The 26,946-nt window shown below is 35.9% G+C and overlaps 1 protein-coding gene across 2 annotated transcripts in view; it reads right to left on the bottom strand.

The window, feature by feature from the left end:
* Strn (striatin) overlaps positions 1–26,946 on the bottom strand; it is a 94,218-nt gene that overhangs the window by 8,446 nt on the left and 58,826 nt on the right. The window contains exons 7-16 of one of the 2 annotated variants that reach the window (XM_048353132.1): positions 24,485–24,620; positions 18,936–19,046; positions 16,820–16,906; positions 16,217–16,360; positions 11,966–12,102; positions 9,856–10,031; positions 7,856–7,903; positions 5,838–5,959; positions 4,430–4,597; positions 1,060–1,200 (exon numbers count right to left, since the gene is read on the bottom strand). In XM_048353132.1, coding sequence (XP_048209089.1) covers positions 1,060–1,200; positions 4,430–4,597; positions 5,838–5,959; positions 7,856–7,903; positions 9,856–10,031; positions 11,966–12,102; positions 16,217–16,360; positions 16,820–16,906; positions 18,936–19,046; positions 24,485–24,620 — 1,270 coding nt within the window. The remainder of the gene's footprint in view (positions 1–1,059; positions 1,201–4,429; positions 4,598–5,837; positions 5,960–7,855; positions 7,904–9,855; positions 10,032–11,965; positions 12,103–16,216; positions 16,361–16,819; positions 16,907–18,935; positions 19,047–24,484; positions 24,621–26,946) is intronic. The other variant, XM_048353133.1, reaches the window with a different exon arrangement.

The raw sequence follows: 26,946 nt of genomic DNA, 5'->3' as shown, positions 1-26,946 counted from the left end.
TGTATTTTTTTTTTAAATCTGTGATACAGTGATGCCACCATAAGTAAACTGTAATATAGCAAGGGCCAACTAAAATGGTATTTATATATGCAATTTTCTTTATCTACTGCAACTGAACTGTGCTTGTGTAGAATATAGATAAAGATAGAGAACAATCTGGTTTTTTGTTTGTTTGTTTGCCAGTCCTGGGGCTTGGCTCAGGGCCTGAGCACTGTCCCTGGCTTCTTTTTTGCTCAAGGCTAGCACTCTACCACTTGAGCCACAGTGCCACTTCCAGCTTTTTCTATATATGTGGTGCTGAGGAATCGAACCCAGGGCTTCATGTATATGAGGCAAGCACTTTACCACTAGGCCATATTCCCATTTCTAATATGTTCTTTATAACCCAAGAAAGCATTTGTTTTATGACTTCTATACTGAAAAATTAGTTTCAGGTTTGGGATTGAGAGTTATACAGTATGACCTACATCCTAATCAGTACTAAATTGTAACAACTTACATTATTAATATAAAATTGATTGAAATTTAATTATGAAAAATAAAAGAACACTTATTTTCCAACAAAAATTTTCCTTTGAATAGAATTGACAATTCGTCATTTGATACCAAACTAAATTTAACTATCTGAGGAAGAACAGAAATACTGCTTCATATAGTATATAAAATGCTCTCTTAAAAAGTTAATTGCAGGGGCTAGGGATATAGCCTAGTGGCAAGAGTGCCTGCCTCGGATACACGAGGTCCTAGGTTCGATTCCCCAGCACCACATATACAGAAAACGGCCAGAAGCGGCGCTGTGGCTCAAGTGGCAGAGTGCTAGCCTTGAGCGGGAAGAAGCCAGGGACAGTGCTCAGGCCCTGAGTCCAAGCCCCAGGACTGGCAAAAAAAAAAAAAAAAGTTAATTGCAAATCAGTATAATAACCTTCTACGTGAATGTGTTTTGAGGTTGAAAGGTAGAACACTTTATAATGTCAGTACTTTTCACAGTTGACTATCAGTAATAATTTTGACTAAGTTAAAAAACTGATCAGAACACAGATGACTTATTGGTATACATACTTGAATCTATATTGGATTCTAAAGTGAGAATTCGTTGTTGTGTTTCCATGTTAAAGATGCTTGTATATCCTTTGCTGAACGATGCTACCATATGGCTCGGGTCACTGCTCACAAGATCCACAGAGGCAGGGATTCCTAATTCTAAAAACATCAGAACATATTGAAAGACAATGGCAATTAAAGTTTATCTGACAATCTGCTTAAAATGTAACAAAGCCCATAGGATTTCTTTAGTAAGTAGGTAAGGTTTACCATTAGAGTAAGAATTAGTTGATAACTATTCAATGAAGATGATTCCTTTCTAACTTATAGTTTATTTTAGTTTTATTAATATCATTAGGTTTTGTGTGTGTGTGTGTGTGTGTGTGTGTGTGTGTGTGTGTGTGTGTCTAGAGATTAACCTCAGGGCTTCCCTCACTCTAAGCCATGTAAACCATGCCCCAGCTCTTAGTCTATCTACTACTTTTGTATGTATGTGTGTACTTGTGTTTTGAGGGATTAAACCCAGTGTTTTCCTTATTCTAAGCAAGTGCTCTACCACTTAAGTCATGCCTCAGCCCTTAGTCTACTTTTGTGTGTATGTATATGCTGGTACTAAGGCTTGACACTAAGGCCTCAGTTTCACTGACTCCCTTGCTAAAAGCTGAACCTCTATTATTTCAGTGTCTTGGATATGTCTGTCCAGGTTGGTTTTGAACCTTCATCCTCAGATCTCAACCTCCTGGGTAAATAATATAGTAGGCATGAACCACTATAGCTAGGATCAAATGTGCAAGCCACTGGTGCCTGTCTACCTTAGTCTATTTTTTATCCTTACTTAATAATAATGGGTAGGTAGTGTATTTTCTACCTATTAATTCTGTTAATATACTAAAGGAATGCACACCTTAGAAAACAGAGAAAACATGTACAGCCTAAGTGTGAGGCTTCCTCTTCAAACTGTAGCTAATAAACTGAAATAGTAGGAATTCTTCATTTAAAAGAACCTCCAAGTCAGCCAGGTGCTGGGGGTTCATACCAACAATTCTAGATACCTGAGATACTGAGACAGAGAAAATTGCAGTTTGAGGCAAGCCTGGGCAAAAAAAGTTAGTAAGAGTTCTTCTCAACCAGTAGCTGGGCACAGCGACACACACCTGTTGACACAGCTTCATGGGAAGCATAAATATGAGGAGCACAGTCCTAGGACTTGCCTGAGCAAGAAGTGAGAATTTATCTTATACATAACCAGTGCAAAAAAAGGGCTAGAGGCATGGCTCAGTGATAGAGCATCTAGGTAGCAAGCATGCGGTCCTGAGCTCAAACCCCAGTACTGAAGGAAAAAAAACCCAATTACAAAATCTAGGCATGTGGCTCAAAAATAAGAGTACTTGCCAATGGTACAGGCAACTCATCAAAGTCTAAAGCAAGTTATGACAGATCAAAGAGTAAAGAAGGAATTTTTGTTATCTAGGAACTAAGCTTGGAACTTATTTGTATCACAGAAGTAGAATGATAAACATAAAATGATTATTTTTTCAGTATCTAAAGCAAACTAACAATTCAGAAATGTATATATCAAAGAATTATATACAGCCAGTTAATAAAAGTGCTCAACATAATTAGACACTAAAGAAAACAAATATTGAAACTAAACTGAAATACTAAGATACACCCATTGGAATGGCTAAAATTAACTAGACGGTGTTGATAAGGTGTTGATAAATAGAAGGTGTTGATAAGGATGAAGAGCAAATGGAAGTGGTGTAAGAAGCCATAATCAGGTTGGGAAAAAATGGTGTTTTGCATAAAGTAAAAAAAGAAAAGAAACCTGACTTAAAGCCCAACAATTGTACCTCTGGATTTTTACCTACCCACAAGTTAAATATATGAATATTTATAGTGCCTTTGTTCATAAAAGTTTCAAACTGGAATAACCAATATATCTAGCAAAAGGTAAATGATAGGCAAATTATGAATATAAAATTAAAACATATGAATCAAAAATATAATGAATATTCACAGCAGCTCTGCTCATAATTGCCTCAAACTGGACAAACTCAGTACCCATCCATCAAGAGGTAAGAAAAATATGACAAATACAGTGTGCATATGCATGAGTGTATGTAAAGATCATAATAAAAAGATAACCTGGGCACTGGTGGCTCACACCTATAATCCTAGAGACCCATGAGGCTGAGATCTGAGGATCGCAGTTTCAAGCCAGACATTCATAGTCAGCCCAAAGAGGAGATTCTGTTGGACTCTTTATCTCCAATTAATCAGAAAATTGGAAGTGAAACTGTGGCTTAAAGTGGTAGTGTTAGCCTTGAACAAAAAGAATTCAGGGACAGCACTTGGACCTTGAGTTCAAGCCCCATGACCAATAAATAATAATTACAAACCCATATTAAACACTCTGTAAGTGCTTAAGTGGTAGAGGACTAGTCTACCAATCATGAGCTTGTGAGTTCATATCCTAGTATCACTTAAAAAATTGAAAGAAAAATGTTTAAAAACTTGGGGAGAAGAGAACAATAAAGAACAATAGTACAACCATTATTAAAGTACATTATATGTAAGGAAATGTCATAGTGAGGCTCTCATTCTGTACAATTAATATACACTAAGAAAAAAGAGGTAAATGAATAGACAAGCTATAGCTTATTGAAATGGTCTCAAAATAATAAACAGACCAAACTGACAATGAATTCAAAAAAAGATTACAGTGAGTCAAAAGAGTACAAACCTTATTAATTCATTTTATAAAGTTTAAGGACTGACAAAAATAATCTAATGATGAAAGAAAGTGAGTGCCTATTGTGAACAAAGAAAAGACTGGTTGAAAACACAAAAGAGTTCTAGAGAGGTAAAAGAAATATTCTGGGTATTGCTTTATGTGTAATGTATAGCACTGAATTCATTTATTAGATATTGAAAGATACTCTTGAGATCTGTATTTTTCACTACAGTATATATAAAATAGATCCCAAATTTAATTTTTTTTTTTTTTTTTTTTTTTGCCAGTCCTGGGCCTTGGACTCAGGGCCTGAGCACCGTCCTGGCTTCTTCCCACTCAAGGCCAGCACTCTGCCACCTGAGCCACAGCGCCCCTTCTGGCCGTTTTCCATATATGTGGTGCTGGGGAATCGAACCCAGAGCTTCATGTGTAGGAGGCAAGCGCTCTTGCCACTAGGCCATATTCCCAGCCCCCAAATTTAAAATTTTAAATCTATGAATTTCAAATGTTTAAAATTGCTTGAAAAAAATTGCTTAAAAGTAACTTTATATTTAAATAGTAAGAGTTTATAGAATGATTTATTTTCTTGCCCATTCCTTTTCAAAAATAGGTTTTTACAAAAGATTCAGCAAAATACTCTAAGGTATGTACCTTGATTATCACTAAATACACTTAGTGCTGGAGCAACCTCCATTGTGTTCCACAAACGAAGAGTGCCATCTGCTGAACAGGACAACAAACGCTGATGGGCCGCACTGTAAGCTAGACCCCAGACTGCATCTGTGTGGCCAAGCAGAGGGCCTCGCAAGACAGAAGGATCTATGCAAAAAAAGCAGGAGTACAAAATTAGGAGAAAAATCATAAAGGTATAGTTACAGGTTCCATAGAAAGTAAAATATATAAAAACAAAAGCTTCTGGTAGTAGGGTGAATCATTTTTCCTGTTTCTATTATTCTTTTGAAATATTGTAGTAATTAAAAAGTGGCTTGGAAATATACACCTGTGGAATTCAAATTTACTTAATTAAAACCTAAAAGCACATACTTTCTTAAAGAAAATGATCTACTTCGAATGCTTATTAAGAGGAGATTTTGTGTGTGGGGGGGGGGGTCAGTCCTGGGGCTTGAACTCAAGGCCTGGGCACTGTCCCAGAGCGAGCTTCTTTCGCTCAAGGCTAGTGCTCTACTACTTGAGCCACAGCACCACTTGGGATTTTTCGGTTTATGTGGTACTGAGGAATCATGCAGGACTCCATACAAGCGAGTCAAGCACTCTACCACTAAGCCACATCCCCAGCCCTGGGAGAAATTTTTGTTTACTAAATTTATGGTTACTTAGGTTTGGTGGAAAAGAAAGTGATTGTAAAACTTAAATATGATTTTATGACAAATGACACTTTAAACCATTATATAGCTTTTAAATGATTCCACATTTTAAATGGTTCATTTATTTTTAGAATTATATGTTCTCATAAAAGATTCAAGGAAACAGCTTTATGACATTTTAAACCATGTACAACTTAATTGAAAAGCAAAACTATCCATTCCTACACAAATTTCAAAAGAGAACTTATGGTACTATCTAGTGATAAATTATAGTATGGAGATATGCCTAGGATACTGTTTCCAAGACTTAAAGGACATTTCTTAATCTTGTAGCCTTTTAAATATCTTGGTGGCACATACTTAAGACACCATAAGCCTCTATATTCCTCCAATAACTCATTAGAGAATAATGCTAACATTTATTTCCCTTCCATTATTTGTCAAGAACTATGATGAAATATGATTCTAGGTTAGTAATAATGCTTCAAGTACCATACAGATGCTTAAAATGGAGAACACAATTATTACTCTAGCTGAGTATGGAGGAATAGGAACTGTTTTCTCAGTAAGAATTTGTTTTGCCTATCGCATGTTTATCAAATTGATTCCTAGCCAAACAAAGGGTCATGATGCTTCTCTTATTTTCAAAAATACCTAATTTTATCTTTACAGCCACTGTGGAGAAATGTGCCAAACCAAAACACTATTCTTTCAAAAGTTTGGGAGTGGCATACCGTAAGAATCATAGGGATCGATGTTAGGATTAGTGGTATTCCAGCTCTGGATCAGTCCATCAGTACCACCACTGTAGCACTGCTCACCATTGCTGCTCATTACCACACAAAGCACTGGGCCTCTGCGAAGTTAAATAAATAAATTAGGGTTAAGTAGGTAAATTGCTGTTCTCAAAACTCTGTCCTATAATAACTTCTCAAAAACAAATACTTATTTATCATATGACTTTCTATCTTTCTGCCTAAAACAATGAATGAAAATACTGTCAAATCACTGTTCAAAGCACAGGTTATGGGGCTGGAGATATAGCCTAGTGGCAAGAGTGCCTGCCTCGGATACACAAGGCCCTAGGTTCGATTCCCCAGCACCACATATACAGAAAAACGGCCAGAAGCGGCGCTGTGGCTCAAGCGGCAGAGTGCTAGCCTTGAGTGGGAAGAAGCCAGGGACAGTGCTCAGACCCTGAGTCCAAGGCCCAGGACTGGCCAAAAAAAAAAAAAAAAAAAAAAAAAAAAAACAAAGCACAGGTTATTAAACCATGGCTTGCAGGCAAAGTTCAACAAGTAGTCTCTTTCTGTTTGGTCCTCAAGCTAAGAATAGTTCTTACATTTTGTGTGTGTGTGTGTGTGTGTGTGTGTGTGTGTGTGTGTGTGTGTGTGTATCTTTCCTACAAAAGTTAAACTGTGAGCCTCAGATCTCAGCTTCCTGAATTAAGAGGTAGAATTATAGGTGTGAGTTACCAGCGCCCAATAATTCTCTTTCTCATTGATTTGCTATTTTTAAGAAGTTATACAAAGAGGTTATGATTTGATGAGTCAGGTTATAAATACAACGCTTCTTGGTCAATGTCACCCCTTCCTTTGTTCTTTTCCACTTCCCCCCACCCATCCCAATTCTCTGGAACTCTCACATTACATAATTCATTGTTCACATAATGTACACTGTCTCTTTCTAACAACTGATGGGTTAAGTGGAATCTTAAAGGTGAATAAAGTACATTTCTTCATATTCTTAAAGACAAAAGGAAACAACCAAAGAATATACTGCACCAAAACTCAGAGTTCTACCAAAATCAAGTAAAACAAAAACCAATAGGAAGTATCTGGCCTACAAAACCAGAAAACATTGATCATCTGTCTCATATGTAAAAAGTATGACAATCTTGTAAATACATCTACCTAGCTCTTGAATATGTTTATGTAGATTATCTTTAAGAGGAAAAGACTGCCAAGATTTCTAATATTTAAACCTAATTGCCTCAACTTTATTTTAAGATGCACATATACATCATTTAGACATCATGCAAATAAAAACTTTCAGTAAGGATCCTATTCTGTAGCAATGAATTAGTATCTAGCATGGTATTACTTGTCAATTTCTTTTACATTTGCAAAAAAAACATAACTAGGGGCTGAGAATATGGCCTAGTGGTAGAGTGCTTGCCTTCTATACATGAAGCCCTGGGTTTGATTCCTCAGCACCACATATATAGAAAAAGTCAGAAGTGGCACTGTGACTCAAGTGACAGAGTGCTAGCTAGCCTTGAGCAAAAAGAAGCCAGGTACAGTACTCAGGCCCTGAGTTCAAGCCCCAGGACTGGCAAAACAAAACAAAAACCCCATAACTAAATCCTAAAATAAAGTAATGAAAATGCATAGGGGAAATAAAATTATCCTATTAAGGATTGTTTACAATCCCATCTTACAATGATACTTACTGGTTTAAAATAAAAAAACACAAGTCTGGTGCTGATGGCTCATGACTAAAATCCTGGCTACCCAAGTGGCTGACATCTGAGCATTGCAGTTCGAAGCCTGACCAGGCAGGAAACACCATGGAACTCTTGTCTCCAATTAACCACTGAGAAACTGAAAGTAATATGGTGGATCAAAGTGGGAGAGCATTACCCTTGTGCAAAAAGCTCAGGGACAGCACTCGGCCCTGAGTTCAAGTTCAATGACTGAAAAAATGAATGGAATGAATGAATGAACAAATGAATGAATAAACACATACTTACTTGTGAGCCCTGAATGTGTAGATAGGTTCTACATCAAGAGAAGTACTCCTAAATAAGAAAGGAGACAAGTACAATTCTAAATTTCAACAGTAAACAATTTAACAATGTATGTCATAATAATGCCTTTAGAAATATAGTCAGCCTGGTAATTCTCAACTACACCATATGTAAGAAAGCTTACTAACTCCACTTACTTTTGACTAGTGTCAAGGAATAAGTTCCTTATTTAGTAGTAATAACTTTGGTACAATGGTTTTAGCAGGTCTATAATCTCCTTAACTAAAAGAAGAGACAACTTTATTCAAGAAAAACAAGAGTTTTAAAGGGATACATTTCTGAATTCAACCTCCAATTATGTCATAAACCGGTGAAATACCAAACACTCATACACTCATCTGGTTAAATGAACCAACCTTAAAAAAAAAAAAAAAAAAGAGAAAAACAGTCCAAGAAAAATTAAGGGAAAAAAAAGCCCAGGATAAAACCATATGCAGGGTAGAATTTCAACAAATGGTACTTTGATTTCCTCATCTTTCCACAAAGGATAGTTATCCTTGATTCTGTAGAAAATGTCCAGGTCAGGGCTGGGAATATGGCCTAGTGGTAAAGTGCTTGCCACGCATACATGAAGCCCTGGGTTCGATTCCTCAGCACCACATATATAGAAAAAGCTGCAAGTGGCGCTGTGGCTCAAGTGGTAGAGTGCTAGCCTTGAGCAAAAAGCCAGGAACAGTGCTCAGGCCCTGAGTTCAGGACTGGCAAAAAACCAAAACAAAATGAGACTGTCCAAGTCAGCAGTTTATTCATTATTAACAATAATACTATGACTACTATGATTAAACTATATTACCTAACTTAACATGAAAACTGGATTTAAAGTCAAGTACATTGTATTGCAGTTATTTATAAACATTTATCATCTCTCCTTTAGTCAATTTCAGGTTTTTAGTCCAAAGGTTAAAGAGTGTTATTTTCGTGTCTAAGCTATCACCAACAAAAAAAAACTGTTTCAATCTTTCTCTAAATGAAGCATTTATAACTAGCTTACTATGAATGTTAGAACTAGAGCTAGTACATTATGAATAAAAAAAACTAGAAAGGTAAAAGTATAATGCAGAAACAGAAAAAAATTTTCTCAGCTGAAAATACCTAGTGCCTTGAGCTATATGCTACTGACTGTCTATTCTATATGTGACTCACAGAAAAATACTACTGATCTCTTTCCAATTGGGAGACAGATTTCATCAGTGAAAAATTTCAATAATGTCCTCCATTTGATATTCAGGGCATTTTTGTATCTCAGACTATATCTTGGACTGAAGAAGAGTTCTTAATGGCAGATATTAGTTTTAAAGGAGGTAAGCCAAAGAAAAGGAGCTCTAATAAGTATTCCATCAGGTAGAATCAAGTCTACTGGGAGACTGCTAAGGTTTATACTAAATCATGTCTGTTGACACTTAGAACCAAGGGTTCAAGACAAGAACTAGCAATTTAAGTAGTGTTTTTCAGTTTAGAGATACTGGTTGGTATGGAAAGTACCTCAGCCTAAAATGTCAAGACCCAGACAACGTCCTCTATAGCTCTCAATCAGCCCTTTTTCTCTTCAATTCTGTACATTCAAACTTAGTGAATAAGAGAGCAGAATAAGGTGAGGATTTGGTCATTTTAAACATGCCTGTTTATTAACAGTATGAATCTTCAGTAGAGACAAGCAGCTCTCGGAACAAGAAAGACAACAAAAATACTGCATGTAAAAGGACTGTAAATCAGCATTCATAAACTCTGGGGAAACCATCAGATTAAAACATTCTTTTCCTACATGGCAGTTTTTTTCCAACCTAACATTAGACAATAATGAGAGGAAAAACAGTAAATTACATGACATGGTAAAGAAGAAAGATCTAGAAGATACATTTGGGAAATTGAACAGCAAGTAATTAAGTGCATTCTTCCTCCTGAGAAACTTAACTGAAATACCAAATAAAGTACAATAGTCTCACTTTTTGGCTGGAGCTGTTTTTTGCAAATTCCACATTTTCAGTGTATGATCCTCTGATGCTGTTATCAAAACAGGCTCAATGGGGTGGAAAGCAAGGGCTCGAATGCCATCAAAATGACTTCTTAATGTAAACTTAGGGTTCCAAGTCTTCCTCAGTGCATCTTTATTGTTTGCTATCTATCAGTGAAACAAAACAAACATATAGTTCAATCAGGATAGGAGAAAAAGTCCTTAGATTTAAACAGTAATTCTTGTTTACTTGTTATTAAACCATCACATTGTACAACTTTCAAATCAATATAATCTTAAATGTAAATAATCAAACCACAGCCATATGTCAACAGTGGTTTTCTCTGAAGAAATATGAAAGATATAATAAGAAAACAGTTTAACATAAGTCAATATAAAAAGTATATCAAATAATGATAGAGGGGCTGAGAATATGGCCTAGTGGTAAAGTGCTTGCCTCACATATATGAAGCCCTGGGTTAGATTCCTCAGCAGTGTGTGTGTGTGTGTGTGTGTGTGTGTGTGTGTGTGTGTGTGTGTGTCCAGAAGTGGCACTGTAGCTCAAGTGGTAGAGTGCTAGCCTTGTGCAAAAAGAAGCCAGGGACAGTGCTCAGGCCCTGAGTTCATGCCCCAGGACTGGTAAACAAAAAAAAAAAAAAAAGATAGAAGAACAGATGTTAGCAAATTCTTATTTAGGTCTTGTATGCCTCCTAACGATTCATGTGTTGGGACTGGGAATACGGTTTAGTGGTAGAGTGCTTACCTAGCATGTATAAACAGAAAAAGCCAAAAGTGACACTAGGGCTCAAGTGGTAGAGAATGCTAGCCTTGCGCAAAAAGAAGCTCAGGGACAGCCAAGGCCCTGAGTTCAAGCCCCAGGACTGGCAAAAAAAAAAAACAAAAATCATGTGTTGAAGGCTTGGTCCCCAGACTATGGCACTACTCTGTGAGGTGGGAGAACCCTTACAAGATGGGCCAACTGGAAAGAGTTAGATCTCTGGGGAGTTAGCCCTTTACGGATTTATTGGGACCTCTTGTCCTTCTCTTTTTCTTTGCTTCCCAGCTGTCATGAAGTAAAGCAGCTTCCCCTAACCCTTCCTCCCATCATTATATACTTTATATAAGCCTCCAAGAAACAAGTCAACTAGCCACAGACTGAACACTTAGAAGTGTAATGCAAAATAAGCATTCCTTCCTTGTAAGTTAGTAATCACAAGAATTTTGTCACAGTGATAGGAAGTGACTAACACAACTAGGATGGTTCCTAAGCCAAGTAACTCAATCTAAATTATGGTATAGAAAGTGTAATTTTGAGGACTGAAGTGTAGTTCAAGCGGTAAAGCACCTGCCTAACCAGTGCAAGGTCCTGAGAACTTGTTTCCCCTACCCCTAGAAAATAAAAGGAAGTTATTTGGGGCCAGGAGTTGAAAAATTCAAGTAATCTTTACACCAGTTAACATTTTAAAGTATGTTCATTTATTAAAACATGTTCTAACTTGGGTTAAATTTTCTTTATCAAACTGAAAGTCAGGTTTATAAATTGGAAATAGAAAATGTTAGAAGAAACAATCAGATAGTAAAAAAAATATACATTGTGGGTAAGAGAAACACATCATTATGTCCTTTATCTTCACAATAACTCCCAAAAACTGGGGGGGGGGGGGGAAGAATACTTTTTTTTTTTCCACTCCAAATACCAGGAAAACTGAAGTAGTGCTGGCAATTATTTGTATTAGCACTATATATAATTTCTTCACATTCAAAAAGTAAACTCATACTAGGCTTAAAAATAGACGGGCAAGTACTGGTAACACACTGGAGAAATATTACTATAATAACAAGAAAATGACCATTAACAACAGGTGCTACTTTTGAGTATTATCTCTTATTCTGAACATTACCGACCAGGTAAAACCTATCATTTTAATCTTCAGGTTACTTTAGAACAGTTTATCTTCTTATTCATCTTTGCAAGGTTTGTAATCAAAGCTAAACCAAGGTCTATACTTGTGAAGATATTACTATGACCATATTCTTCTATAAAATCCATTTTTTCTTTTCAAAAACTAAGGAAAATCATAAAAAATAAAACTACCACTTACATCGTAAGCTAGTGAATCTGCTTCATTGGCCACTGTAAGGCCTGCTAATTCTCCAAGTCCCAGTTCACTGTCAAGGGCTTCATCTGCTCCCATAATGAAAGACTTCCCAGAAGAAGGAGGAAATGTCAGTGCTTCCACTGAAGGGAGAAGATAAATATTAAAAACTTCCTAAAGTGTCAATAACTAGTCTCATATCTCGTATCAAAGGTCTTTGTAATGTGTATACATGTAATTATTTTAAAATACTTTAAAATACAGTAAAATTCAGTGAATAGAAAATCTTGGAAGTTAATTGTCCTTTCCTTATCTTATCCATAACTAAAGGCATCTCATCTAATTAGAAAAGTAAAGCTTGAAACAAATCTAATAATCTACTGGTCTTCCCTTTTCATTACATAAAAAACAAAGTAAGTTTCCCCAAACTGATATTTCATACTAATTACCCAAATCATTGTTATCAATCACTTGACATTTCCAACAGGTATTTCTCAACACTGCTGGACTCAATCAAAAAAAAAAATTAATCAATGCTATAATCTGGAAGAATAAAGCAATTTTAAAACAAAAACATTTATAATTGCCAAGTATGCCTATTTTGAGGCAAAATTAATTTGTAATGCCCAAAGTCAAGACTAGCTGGGTACTTGCTGTGGACTAGTTGGCTCATGCCTGTAATCCTAGCTACTCAGAATGCTGAGATCTGAGGGTTGCAGTGCAAAGCCAGCCTGGACAAGAAATCCTGTGAGACTGCTCAACGGATCTCCAATTAACCACCAAAAAGCCAGCAGTGGAGCTGTGGCTCAACTAGTAGAACACTAGCCTCGAGCACAAAAACCAAGGACAGTGCCCAGGCCTCAAGTTCAAGCACCAGAACCAGACAGGATGAAAAAAACAAAAAAGGTAAGTCTATTTGGGAGGTAAGGAGGAAACAGTGATCCAAAGGTAGCACAAGCTCAACTCCTAGGGCCTTGATAATATTCTACTTCTTAACCAGGGGTACACAGATGGCTAATAATTCTGCCTTAGTGATAATTCATTGAACTGTTCCCTTATTATTTTAGTATTTTATTGTAGGTATACTTTATTTTATTAAAAAATGCCACGTTAGGGGCTGGGGATATAGCCTAGTGGCAAGAGTGCCTGCCTCGGATACACGAGGCCCTAGGTTCGATTCCCCAGCACCACATATACAGAAAACGGCCAGAAGTGGCGCTGTGGCTCAAGTGGCGGAGTGCTAGCCTTGAGCGGGAAGAAGCCAGGGACAGTGCTCAGGCCCTGAGTCCAAGGCCCAGGACTGGCCAAAAAAAAAAAAAAAATGCCATGTTAAAGAGGGGTTTTTCCCCCCATATTTGTCTGTGTCTATGTCATATACTAGGATGGAATTCAAGAGCCTCACAAGTTAGGCAAATGCTCTCCACTTAAAATACTTGCTCAGTTCTCTGAAAGATTTTAAGTCTAAAAGGATAAAAAGACAAACGACTCCAAAAGCAATACTTACAAAACACCATTTGGTGTAAAACAACTGAACAACTCATGGGGAAAGAGGGGAAGAGGAAGGGAGGACGTAACAAGTTGTACAAGAAATGTACCCATTGCCTTACATATGAAATTGTAACCCCTCTGTACATCACTTTGACAATAAATAAGTAATTATTAAAAAAATTTTCTGGGGCTGGGGATATGGCCTAGCGGCAAGAGTGCTTGCCTCCTATACATGAGGCCCTGGGTTCAATTCCCCAGCACCACATATACAGAAAATGGCCAGAAGTGGCGCTGTGGCTCAAGTGGCAGAGTGCTAGCCTTGAGCAAAAAGAAGCCAGTGACAGTGCTCAGGCCCTGAGTCCAAGCCCCAGGACTGGCCAAAAAAAAAAAAAAAAAACAAACAACAACTTAAAAAAAATTTAAAAACAGATTTTATGTCTATTTAACACTTTCATTAGCTTCCAATAGTACTTCAAGACATAGCCTTACTTGGTGATAAATTTGAATAGTCTGCTTTTGTAACTTAGGATATACAATCTAATTCTTTCAGCAACTATTGCAGAAGAATTAGTTAAAAGCAAAATGCCAAATTATGATATACTTTAATATATTTTTAACTCTTTTATATTAACTGGTACAATAACAGATTAGCAAGATTTTTTTCCCTGGTGTTATAGTCAACCACATCTAATTATTAAATGTTTGTTGAATAAATTAAATAACTTTTTTTTTTTTTTTTGGCCAGTCCTGGGCCTTGGACTCAGGGCCTGAGCACTGTCCCTGGCTTCTTCCCGCTCAAGGCTAGCACTCTGCCACTTGAGCCACAGCGCCGCTTCTGGCCGTTTTCTGTATATGTGGTGCTGGGGAATCGAACCTAGGGCCTCGGGTATACCGAGGCAGGCACTCTTGCCACTAGGCTATATCCCCAGCCCTAAATAACTATTTTTAATAGTAGAGACAGAAACTCTACTTAAAATCCTTGTCAGAATAAAACAGAATAAAAATTAATACCATTACCATGTCACTTTATAATACAGCAGCAATAACAAAAAAGGTTTTGCCTAAATGCTATGTGATAGCTAAGGGTTTTAAACAACTCTAAATATTTATTAATATAGAGTGGATATTGTTCAAGGTAAGAAAATAATCTTCCGGCCAAACTTACAAAGAAACTACTCTTTTGAGAGTAGGAAGCTAGGTCTTAAAACAGTAGTTTTGTTAATTCTGTTTCATTTCTAACGTTTTCAGATAACTTTGCTGAAATGTGAACTAAAACAAGTTCAAACAAATACTAAGATTCCTGACCATACACCTTGTATGGGCTAATTTTAACCAATGCTCCAGAAATTGCTAAGTAAAACTAAAAAACAAAGAAGGTAACAACAACTATATCCTCACACGCCCATGAATAGTCAGCAGATATCTAAAGAGAGGAGCAACAATGGGCATTATTCTCTGAGTATCTTGTTTTCTAAAGGCCTCAAAAGACTAGAGCTCACATTTCTAATTATGAACTATGCCTCTTAAATATAACATTACCTTCTGAGTAAAAATAAAGTTGTACAATTATAGAACATACTTAGGCCATGGAAGCTTTATTCTGCAAGTAGAGACTGAACACCTAGTAAATATACAACTTATTTCATTCTTTTCCTTTCATTCTCTTATTCTCATTTTCTCTCCCTCTCCCTCTTGACATCTCTCTCTCTTTGATGCTAAAGAGTAAGTCCAAGCCTTGCACATGACAAGTGTTCTACCACTGAGGTACATATCACTGCCTCTGGGCAAACTGTATATAAATATATATACCAAAAGACTTACTGTAAAAAGCTGGAAACAACTACTGAATAATAATATTCAAAGGGGGACTGTTTTCATCTCAAGAACAATACAGTATTCAAGCTGTAAGTTTTTTTGTTTTTTTTTTTGGCCAGTCCTGGGCCTTGGACTCAGGGCCTGAGCACTGTCCCTGGCTTCTTCCCGTTCAAGGCTAGCACTCCGCCACTTGAGCCACAGCGCCGCTTCTGGCCGTTTTCTGTATATGTGGTGCTGGGGAATCGAACCTAGGGCCTCGTGTATCCGAGGCAGGCATTCTTGCCACTAGGCTATATCCTCAGCCCCTCAAGCTGTAAGTTTTAAAGTTATTGTTTTCTTTCGTGCCAGTCCTACAGCTTGAACTCAGGGCCTCAGCCTGTCTTTGAGCTTTCTTTTTTTTTTTTTTTTTTTTGGCCAGTCCTGGGGCTTGGACTCAGGGCCTGAGCACTGTCCCTGGCTTCTTTCTGCTCAAGGCTAGCACTCTGCCACTTGAGCCACAGCGCCACTTCTGGCCGTTTTCTGTATATGTGGTGCTGGGGAATCGAACCCAGGGCCTCATGTATACAAGGCAAGCTCTCTTGCCACTAGGCCATATCCCCAGCCCCAGTCTTTGAGCTTTATTGCTCTACCTCTTGAGCCACAGCTCCACGTCTGGCTTCAAACTCTGATCATCAGATCTTAGCAATGTTATTTGCACCGGACCTACAGGAACTAGAGGGTATTCTAAACCAAAATGTAAGCATTAGTTTTAAAGTTTATGAAATTGTAAATATGGAAGTGGGAATTAACCTCATTGAATCAAAGAAAAACTACATTTAGAGAATACCTATGTACAATTGAAATATTTTCAGAGTAAAATTCTATGACATGAAAGTCCTTTCTAGTAATTAATAACCGAGTCTATAACTTTGTGTTTAAGTACTTTCTGTGTTACAGAGTATCTTAAATATGTACCTTCATCTGCCCTACTGATTTCATGTTCGGGTAGCCTGGAGCTGCTCGGTCTGGAAGGCGAACCCACAGACGGCTGCAATGAAGGAAGTTCGTCAACATCTCTCAAATTAGCAAGCATATCTTGTAGTTTTGACCTATTGGGCCCTAGCCAAAAACAAGGGGGGAGAGGGAGAGGAAACAAAAGAGGAAATAGAATTATCTACTGTATCAACCTTGTGACATCAACCTTATTCACATCTACCAACATTTATCTTTAAAAACATCCTAGCAGATTTATCACTAAGAATTACTTTCAGTTTTAAATTATAAGTTTATTATTTCATGAAAAGAAATGTATTTTAGATATATTTTTATAAATGAAGCCAACAGAATCACTATTTGAATGAAAAAGAATGTTTATGTACAGTAGGACCAATTAAAAGTCATTATTAGTCTATAGTCAAATCAGTGATTTGTGCTCTAAATGAAGACAGACACCTCAGATTGTGAACTGTAAATTAAAGTAGTAACACCCCTGCTTGTTTACATTAAATCGCATTCACTTTCTTACATCCTGAAGCTATGGTACCCAAGGTGAAATCTCATGCCCTACTAATTACTTACCTGAGCTTTGATTCTTCATTCTCCCACATCCCTGTTTTGACTGTTTTATATAGGATAGAGGCTGAAACAGATCTTCGGTAGTTTTTCCTGTTATAAGTTTAATTAAGAATGGGAAAATCTTACCCATAGTCCATTATGGTTTTTTTTTCCCCTATACCAGCAAAGATACAACTACTTCTAAGCAATTTTAACTATTACCTAAAAAATATTTTAAGATAGTATGATCAGAGTACACAATTTGACTGGAAAAAATATATATGGATCAATTTAAAAGACTCAAACTTGTCCAATGAGTCCAACTAAAAATATACTATGATAGTTTATAAACTAATGCTTCATTAAGCCCACTGAAAGCTTTGTTTCATTTTTTTAATCATGAATTTTCACTTGTTTCTCACACTGCTACTTAGCAAGATAACAGGAACTGAAAATTATAATAAAAAAATCTGCTGAACTTCAGTCTACATTCCCTCTACCTGAGATATTCAAATCTCGCCCCACCCCAGAACAATCTTTTATTTACTATACTATGAAAAAATAAAAAGAGCACAGATTCTAATCCTAAAATTCAGGAAATTCAATTCTATTGGTAGGAATACTGTTCCAGTCAAATGGTGCAATCTTAGACCTTAAATGCTTCCAGCTACAGTGATACCTTGACATCTGGCAAGACCTGAATCATTTATTTGCAAGTAGATGAATTCTACATAACTCTTGGCTAGGTTTCCAATCAAAATATCTTCACATTTCAAGATATCCATTCTAACAGCACAATGGTTTAAATGTGTTAACTGTTAAGCTAATCTAGAAATTATTCCACAAGTATGACATAAACAGTTTTCTTCAAAATTTCAGTTTAACTGTTTGGTCATGACTCCAAAAGTTATAACAATTCATGTCTCAGGATATTTGTGAAGATGACATTTTTACCAGTACATGTGAATAAAGGTATGAAATATTCTTTTTTTAATATTAATCTTTTCCATTCTGATTTAATTCATATGGAGATAGTACTAAATGATATCTCTCAATAGGTAATTGTTGACACTATACTTCTAATGATAATGAACTGTTTAAATGTCAATAAATTCTAAAGTATTTAAAATAAAGTTCTAAATGTTTTCAAGTAACTACCACACTGTAAGATGTCATACCTGAACTGGTTTTGATACAATTTAAAAACAGAGTGATAAAGCATATCTCTGTGGTCTTTTTCAAGGTATAAATACATTTCTCGCTATGTTTCAATTACCTTACACTCACCTTACACTGCCTTCATTTCATAATGGATGAAATTTCTATTACCATAAACAGGAGGCCCATGTTCAGATTGACAATGAGAGTGGGAGTATGAGAAGGTTGTTTAACCTTGCTCTCCTAAATAGACGTTTAAGATTGTTTTTAGAGATGTTTTGAAAGAGTTAGTATTTCCATTTTACATACTTAACTAGGTCTATTGCTAAACCTTTCATTTGCATAATGAATTATATGATTCACAGGGCTGAAACTTTCATTTTAGCTTGTTTTGACAGAGCAAATATATTATTTAAAAGAAAAAAAAGGTAACTAGTAAAATTACTATGAATTAAGTTGGCCAAAAATTTTACACTAAAGAAAAAGAAGACTTTATGTTTTTGATTCTATGCCCTGTATAGCATATAGTGGTTGTGAGCAAATGAATTGGGTATTATGAACATGGAGAGTATTCAGGGGTAGAAATTAACTTTTTGTATCCAAAAATCTTAAATTATAAGCAATTACCTTTGCTGGTCTGTCAAAAGGTCATGTTAGGTGAGATTTATAAATTGCCATTAGCAATAAATATCATTGTAACTCAGCATATATACTTTTGAAAATAAATTTATCATGGTTTAAATATATAATTCAATACTCTCATGAGGCTCTAAATATGATTACATATTCACATATGGCTTTTTGTTTAACTTCATGATCAACTACCTAGCCACTTAATTTCAACCCCTGAGAGTAATGAAAGGAAAGAGGTCAGGAGCAGAAATGAAAAAGAGTAAGTAGTTTTAGGAAAACATTGAAAAAAAACTGGGAGATGTATAAGAGGCAAGATTTATGATTTACAGATACAATGTTTCCCACTTACTCTTCACCCCTTTTTTCCCCTTTCTCTCCTTTTTGTATTGTTCCTTGAGTTTGGTAATTACTCCCTGGTCCACATTCCAGGCTTCAGGCATGAGACACTGGTCTTCCTTTTCTAAACAGAGTAAAACAAACGAAATAGCCTTTTTCAATAAGATATCAAATACTCTAAAAGCCAGTATGTTTGAGAGACACCATTTTCTCTACAACCTAGCCACAGAATCATAACTACTGAGAAGTACTCATCAGTTCAATCCCTAATCAAGAATAAATTTCCTCTGAAAGAGCTAAGTGAAAAAATAATCTAGAAATTTAAATAACTTTTAACAAATTAAGTCCTATTTTTTAATTTATTTCAGGGAAAGAATTTCACAAAATATACTTCATATTTATCTCTGTGATGACAAGAGATTTTTATTAAGAGATTATACAATTCATCTGTAATGATCTTTCTATTTCAAGATTTATGATTTTGGCATGGGTTCATTGACATACTCTTTATTTTACTGGCTTTAAAAATAACATTTTGTAAAGCAAAACAATAAAACAACTTAATTGATGTTAGTCTATAAATTCTCGAAATAAAAAACTAAACTTCTAGTAGAAAGGATACTCAACACTACTTCAGAAAAATATGTAACCAGTAAATATAAACTTGATCTTTAATATTTAATATAAAATAATTTGTGTTCAATAATCCCATGGAAGTAAAGACCTGTATATCATACTGTTCACTCTACCTGCTCATTGAAAAGTCAAACTGACACTGCAAACTGAACATGCAAACTCCCAGTTTCCACCTTATCCTAATCTGTTTCCATAGGCTTCTCTACTTCATATAATATAAATGCTATACTTCTATTTGCTTACACCCAAAACCTTTCTCTTCCATTCCACAACAAATATCCCAGAAAATACTGTTTTCTCTATGATCTAACACAGCTAGAATATGAATTCTCAACAGATCACTTTACTTCTTTGACCACTGGGATCTCTTGCTAAAAATTCTGCAATAATCATTTCCCCTAATTTAACAAGTCAGTTATCAATGGTTCTCTGGGTAACCTATTCTCAGTATAATTGCCAGAGTAATGCTTTCAAATCAGATTATACCACTCTTCAGCTCAAATCCCTCCCATGGGTCATGGATCCATCTCACCAGTAATTGACAGGGCCTTATATAATGTGGCCACTGATTATTATGAGTCCCCTGGAAATTACTATGTTCCAACTATTCTGGTTTGCTTGAATTCCTTAGGCATCCCAGGACTACTGTTATCTTGGCATCTGCTCTGTCTTTCTTCCTTCTGAATACTTATTTCTTTCTCAAATATCACCTGGCCAACTTCCTCATCAACTTTCAAGTCTTTTGCTCAAATGCTACTCTCTTAATGGAGTTTACCATGGCCACACTGTTCTCTTTACTACCCCCAACCTGAGCTCTTCTTATTTCCCTTGCTCTATTCTTTTGCCCTTTTCATAGCATTTATCACCCTCTGATATCCTGTATCATTTACTACATCTATTGCTCACTGCTTCTTAGGTGCCAGTGAGTTCCACAGGAGTATTTTTACCTGGAAGATCTGGCACATATAAAACACTCAACCAAACAATATTTGCTAAATGAATATTGGGATTACCTGAAATTAATCAGAAGAATAACTGGTCTGTGGGTTGTTGTTTTTTCTGGTACCAAGTTTAGAACTCAGGGTCTAATACTTGCTCCCTCAACTGGTGCTCTACTACTTGACCCACATCTTTAGTTCAATTTTTTGATGATTATTGCAGACATGGAGTCTCTTGGAATTTTCTTATCCTCTGGATCTTAGCCTCCTCAATAGTTCGGCATGAGCCACTGGTGTCCAGCCATAAACTTATTTCTGACAAGCTTTGATTGAGCTAAGAAGACTCCTAATATGATTTAAAATAAAATTTAAGGTAGGCATGGTGATATAATGCCTTTACCAGCACTGGGGAAGTAAAGGCAGTAGGACTGAGAGTTCAAGTCAACTTTGGGCTATACTGCTAGAAAGACTATCTCAAAGGAGGGGAGGGACCTTAAAATCTCAGTATTTTCATATACCTACCATGTATTAAAAGTCTTAATTTTTTCATAAGGAACTTAAAATTAAAAATGTTAATTTTCATCAATCAAGTCTTAATAAACGAGTGACTTTTCCCCCTGAACATGCTTAATAGCCATTTATAATTTTAGCATATTAAATGTCCAGCATGTTTCTTGCTGTTTTTTTTTCATTATTTATTTTTATTAAGCAGTTGTACAAAGATATTTCAATTTCAGAAGACAGGTTATGAGTACAGTGCATCTGGATCAATGCAACGTTGATCTTTCCCTTCCCATTTCTACTTTCAAGTTACATAGTTCAGTTTCTACATAATATATGTTGAATATAACTGACTGGATTTGCTGAACAGGATGAGTTTGAAGCCTGGAATGTCTTTAATGTTTTGAAGCAAGATTTAGCCTTATCTTAATCTTAAATCTTAAAGACTTTCATTAACAACAGCAGTAGTAGGTTATGGAAGGTATATATTTATCTGTCAAAAACTAACTTATCTTTTTTTTGAGGAGGCAGAGTGAATGTCCATTCAACCAGACAATTTTGCAATCTAATTCTGTTCATTTGTTCCAAGTTCAGTGCTTTAAATCATAAAATCCTTAAAACATACAGGTAAAACTATAGAGAAGTCTCCATTTCTATTCACTAATACTCATGAACAGATCTAGTACAATATAAGAGAGTATGACAATTCCATTATTCATGTTTTCACCAATTACCCCATAGAGTACTGGGTTAAAACTGTGTACATATGTATTGTGTAATACACTGGACAGTGACTCACACAATGAAATGAAGGCATTTTCACAAGACAGAGTATAGCTATTTTTGTCGAAGAAAAAAAAACAGCCCCAAGCTGGTTTTATTGCTGCCAGCAAGAAGACTGGCAATGAAAGAGAGTCAGTTATTAGCTATATAGATATGTGATTCTCAGGGAGACACCTTAATTGTGATATGCCTGAACCCACCGGACTAATTGCTATACTGTGGAATCATTGCCTAAAATAGCTAGGTAAATGGATAAATTCAGTAGAAAATAAGACAGAAAAGAGCAATTTCACTGAACTTCTTAATTTCAAAACTTTGCTCTCTTGAAGGAAAAGTCAATCACTAGATAACAGGTGTATTTTTCAATCTAATTGTCATAAGTAATTCTTCACATTTTTGTCACACAAAAGGAAAGCAGTAACACTAGTATCAAGACAGAATCCCTGAAGGTAAGAAATTAAAGGTTAATTGAACTGACAGTAAATTTACATGACTTAAGGAAAAATAAAGACAGATGAAAAATCTAGTACGTGCCATGGTTCTAATTGTCAGTATTATCACTGTACCACAATATCCATTTACAGTGATTCTGGGAAAAATGAACCAGCCAGCTAGCCTAGAAACATTTTCAATAAGTTGGAAGGATAGTAAAAAGTCAGCTGAGTTTATATAATCATGTCCTTTCTTTCATGAGGCATTCCAATAAATGCAAATTAATAGTAATTTGTACTGGTGACTGACTTAATAGCTCAATAGGAAAAGTCACCATAAGATTCAATAAATGCTTCTAATATAATAATGGATTTTGGTAATAGGAGTTGAAACCTACCTGGAATACAAAAGAAGAAAAATAATTCCCATATAATCCACTTTTCTCAGATCATAATATACAAAAAAAGAACCTTTCATTCCTCCTAGAGGTGATCATAATAATGTTTATTGCTAAGAATGTTTCAGGTAGAAAAAAAGGATACAAATACACTGACACACACACACACACACACACACACATATACACATCTTGTTTACTAAAAATATTTCTCTTGAACTTACCAGATGGTCTTCTTGTCAGCCACTACATGTTGGTTAAACAAGTGTGAAAGGGAAAATTTGAGCAAAAATTTTAACATATGGAAAAAGTATCATTTTTGTGTCTGTGTATGTGTGCACACACGTATGCCTGTACTGGGTCTTGAACTCACAGCCTAGTGCTCTAGTTCAGCTTTTTCATTCATGGTTGTTGTTCTACCACCTAACCATCCCTCCAGTTTCAGCTTTTTGCTGGTTATTTGGAGATAAGAATTTCTCAGGTTTGTCTGGCTGACTGACTTCAAACCAAGATCCTCAGATCTCAGCCTCTAAAATAGCTAGGATTATAGGTGGTAGCCACTGGTTTTGCCTTTTGACCTTAGAATGCTTTTATATACCCTCTAGACAGGATGCATCTTTTTGGGGGGTGAGGGGGGGTGCCAGTTCTGGGGCTCAAACTCAGGGCCTGAGCACTGTCCCCGAATTATTCTGCTCAAGATTAACTCTACCACTTGAGCCACAGCTCCACTTCTAGATTTTTTTGGAAGTTAATTGGAGACAAGAGTCTTGAACTTTCCAGCTAGGGTTGGCATCAAACCACGATCCTCAGATCTCAGCCTTCCAAGTAGCTAGGATTACAGATATGAACCACCTATGCCCAGCCAGACAGGCCATATCTTAAAAATCAGGGTTTATAGGCATAAGTGATACTTGTTCTAGTAATGTAGTCTATATTCTAATTCTTGAAGATATACTGAAATCAATATTTAAAGTAGCTGCTTGAATAAAAGTAAATGAAATGTTTACAATGTATCAACACTTCAATAATGATTCTATAAAATAATTTTATATGCTGTTTACAGCTAATTTTATCCTTACAAACAAAATATTAACTCAGAGAAACATCTATTTCAAATATGAAGCCATTGGCTCACCTTTTTCTTTTTTTTTTCTTTTTTGTCAGTCCTGGGGCTTACACTCAGGGCCTGAGCACTATCTCCAGCTTCTTTTTGCTCAAGGCCAGCACTCTACCACTTGAGCCACAACACCACTTCCAGCTTTTTCTGTATATGTGGTGCTGAGGAATTGAACCCAGGGCTTCGTGCGTGCTAGGCAAGCACTCTACCACTAAGCCACATTCCCAGCCCCTGGCTCATCTTTTAACACTGGAAGAACACTGAAACTCTTTAAACAACCAGTTATATTATATTCTCTCTAACACTTGTTAGAAGTTAAAATATTAGATTCATTTAAGCAGAAACAAAACTTCCTAACTGATGCCCATAAGTTGGCAAAATGAGTAACTACAATTTTCTAACCTACTTCCTTATGTATAGAAGATATCAGAGATGAGATGACATCTCCAAAATCCTTTCTTACTTTCTCATATTCAGATTTCCACAAAAGTCTAGGTTTGCAGGTGCTACTGTATAAGTAGAAAACAATATTCTGCACTTAAATTCAAATTCATTTCCATATTATATTGCACATATAAATAGGTACATAGTTACACAACCTTTCTTAAACAAAAACACACCCCATGGACAAAAAATGTTGTAAAATTTTCATGGGATGGTCAATGTTTCAACATTATAGGTCCTTAAGACATTGCTCTCTTGTAAATGATTTCTTTTGTTTACTTAGACATCCAGTTGGATCCAGTATGCTTCCTTACCCCAGTCCGTTCCATCACCTGCACTTCTAGATTCATTGTCTCCTTCCTCTGATGTAGCCAAGAAGTCAAACTCCTTTAGAGCTTCTTTTGTTTCCCGATCTTCACTGGTATCAGGCAATGCTTTTTTCCTAACAATCTAATGAAAAAAATATAATAAATTTAAGCATTAGGATATATATGTGTGCATGCGCATGCATACGTGTGCAAGTGTGTGTGTGTTTTCTGGTCCTGGGGCTTGAACTCGGGGCCTGGGCACTGTCCCTGAGCTTCTTTGTGCTCAAGACTAGCGCTCGGCCATTTGAGTCACAGCACCACTTCTGGCTTTTTCTCAGTAGTTTATTGGAGATAAGAGTCTCACAGACTTAGGTCCTGTCTGGGATGGCTTCAAACTACAATCCTCAGATCTCAGCCTCCTGAGTAACTAGGTTTACAGGCATGACCCACCAGTGCTTGGCTGATAAACTACATAATTCTGTAAAAAATACACAGATCATTTTTTTAAAATATATATTATATATTTAAAACAGTAGTTTAGGCTAGGAATATGGCCTAGTGGCAAGAGTGCTTGCCTTGTATACATGAAGCCCCGGGTTCGATTCCCCAGTACCACATATATAAAAAATGGCCAGAAGTGGTGCTGTGGCTCAAGTGGCAGAGTTCTAGCTTTGAGCAAAAAAAAAAAAAAAAAAAAAAAAAAAAAGAAGCCAGGGACAGTGCTCAGCTCCTGAGTCCAAGGCCCAGGACTGGCAAAAAAAAAAAAAAAAAAAAAACCCACAAAAAACAGTAATTTAAATTTTGTTCAATGGTATGATGGCTTGTTATAAATAAAGGATGGGTAAATGAATAATTAGAAGGTAAAATACATACTTAAAGTATAGATAAATTAAAATGTCTCTAACACAAGGTATTATGAGAACAACAATCAGGTCTTACATTTCTTGGATGCTATCTGTGCAGTTTGAAACTATTCAAATCTAAACTACAAACGTAATAAAACATTATAAGAATTTTAAATATATATATAACCGACAACTTCTTGACAGTACTGAAGTTTGACTTCACAGCTTCATTCTTGCTAGGCAGGTATTATTGCACCAATTCAGCCACACCATCAACCGTATGATAACTTTATTCCCTTACCAACATGAAACATCAAATCACAAAAACTACAAACTCGGAAATATTTGCTTTAGGAATGATAAGATACTGTCAGGTTCCCATTATTATTTCTACCCTTAATCTTGCATCAACTTCTGCAATAGCAGTTATTCATTTCTGAGACTGGGTCTTGCTTTGAATTCCAAGCTGGCCTCAAACTTGAGATGTTCCTGCCTAAGTTTTTAAAGTGCTGACCAGGCATGTGCCATCACACTCAGCATATCAGCTTCTTATATATTCAATTTTTTCTTCAAAAAATACCCTCATCTTTCAGAGTGACATATCCTAGATAGCAATTATGATTAAGGATTGATGTCTCATTTTAATATAGTTAGAGAGGTACCTTTAGGTAGAGCTAAAACTTTTTTTAAAATGATTTTTGAAACCAGTATGTTTGTGCTCTTGATTAAATATCTCCTTTGTGGCCACATGAACCTATCTATATGAGCCCAAAGAAATTAGGATAAGTGGTTTACAACTTCTTTCAAAATCTTAACTTCCCCAGACTTTAGTTTTGTCACTTTATATAATACAGAAATAGCATGATCTGGACATAATTTATCCTGGAATTTTTGAGCACTTAAAATGAAATATACTAAAATTAAACACTTTAAAAAGTGTTTAAGGGTTTAGCCCTAAATAAATAGACCGTAAGAAATAACACTTGACTTCATGGCCTTGTTCTCATGCTCATATCAGGTATCACTTTTCAATTGTAGCTCTTTTCATCAAAGATGACAGAGCCTCAGAAATCCTCCAAAGCACTTCAGGAAGCCACTACTAATGGGACAAAGCTAATATTGCAGATTAAACCTATCTTAACTATCCTAACTGGAGAAATCAAGGATTATTTAATGATTATTTAATTATTTATTATTATTTGGTTTAAGTATTTTGGTGTATTTTTCTAAAATTAAGAAATACTTCTATGCTTAAAGTATTTCCCAGTCTAAAATCTAGCAACTATACAAGAAAACAAACCAAAAACAAGATTAGTATACAGGCTGTGAACAGAAAACTCATATTGGATGAGTTGCCTATTGCACATACTCAAAAACCCATGTTGATCATTTCTTCCAATTTTCCCTGGAAACCAGACCAAGGCAAAGAAATGCTTCTGAAGAATTAGACTAATAGGTCACATACAAATCCTCAGATCCACATATAAACACAATGCCACCTCTACTTTCCTTTGTCCTAGAGACTTGATCCCTTTTAATCTTTGACTCAGATGAGATGCCAATTGTAATTTAGAGGAGCCATCACTAATACTTTATAGAGAATTTTTTTCCATTATCTGACAA

The sequence above is a fragment of the Perognathus longimembris genome, chromosome 8 (genome assembly GCF_023159225.1).
Source record: "Perognathus longimembris pacificus isolate PPM17 chromosome 8, ASM2315922v1, whole genome shotgun sequence".
NCBI lineage: Eukaryota > Metazoa > Chordata > Mammalia > Rodentia > Heteromyidae > Perognathus > Perognathus longimembris.
Note: the sequence above shows the minus strand (reverse complement) of the source record. Positions and strands in the feature narration are given on the sequence as shown.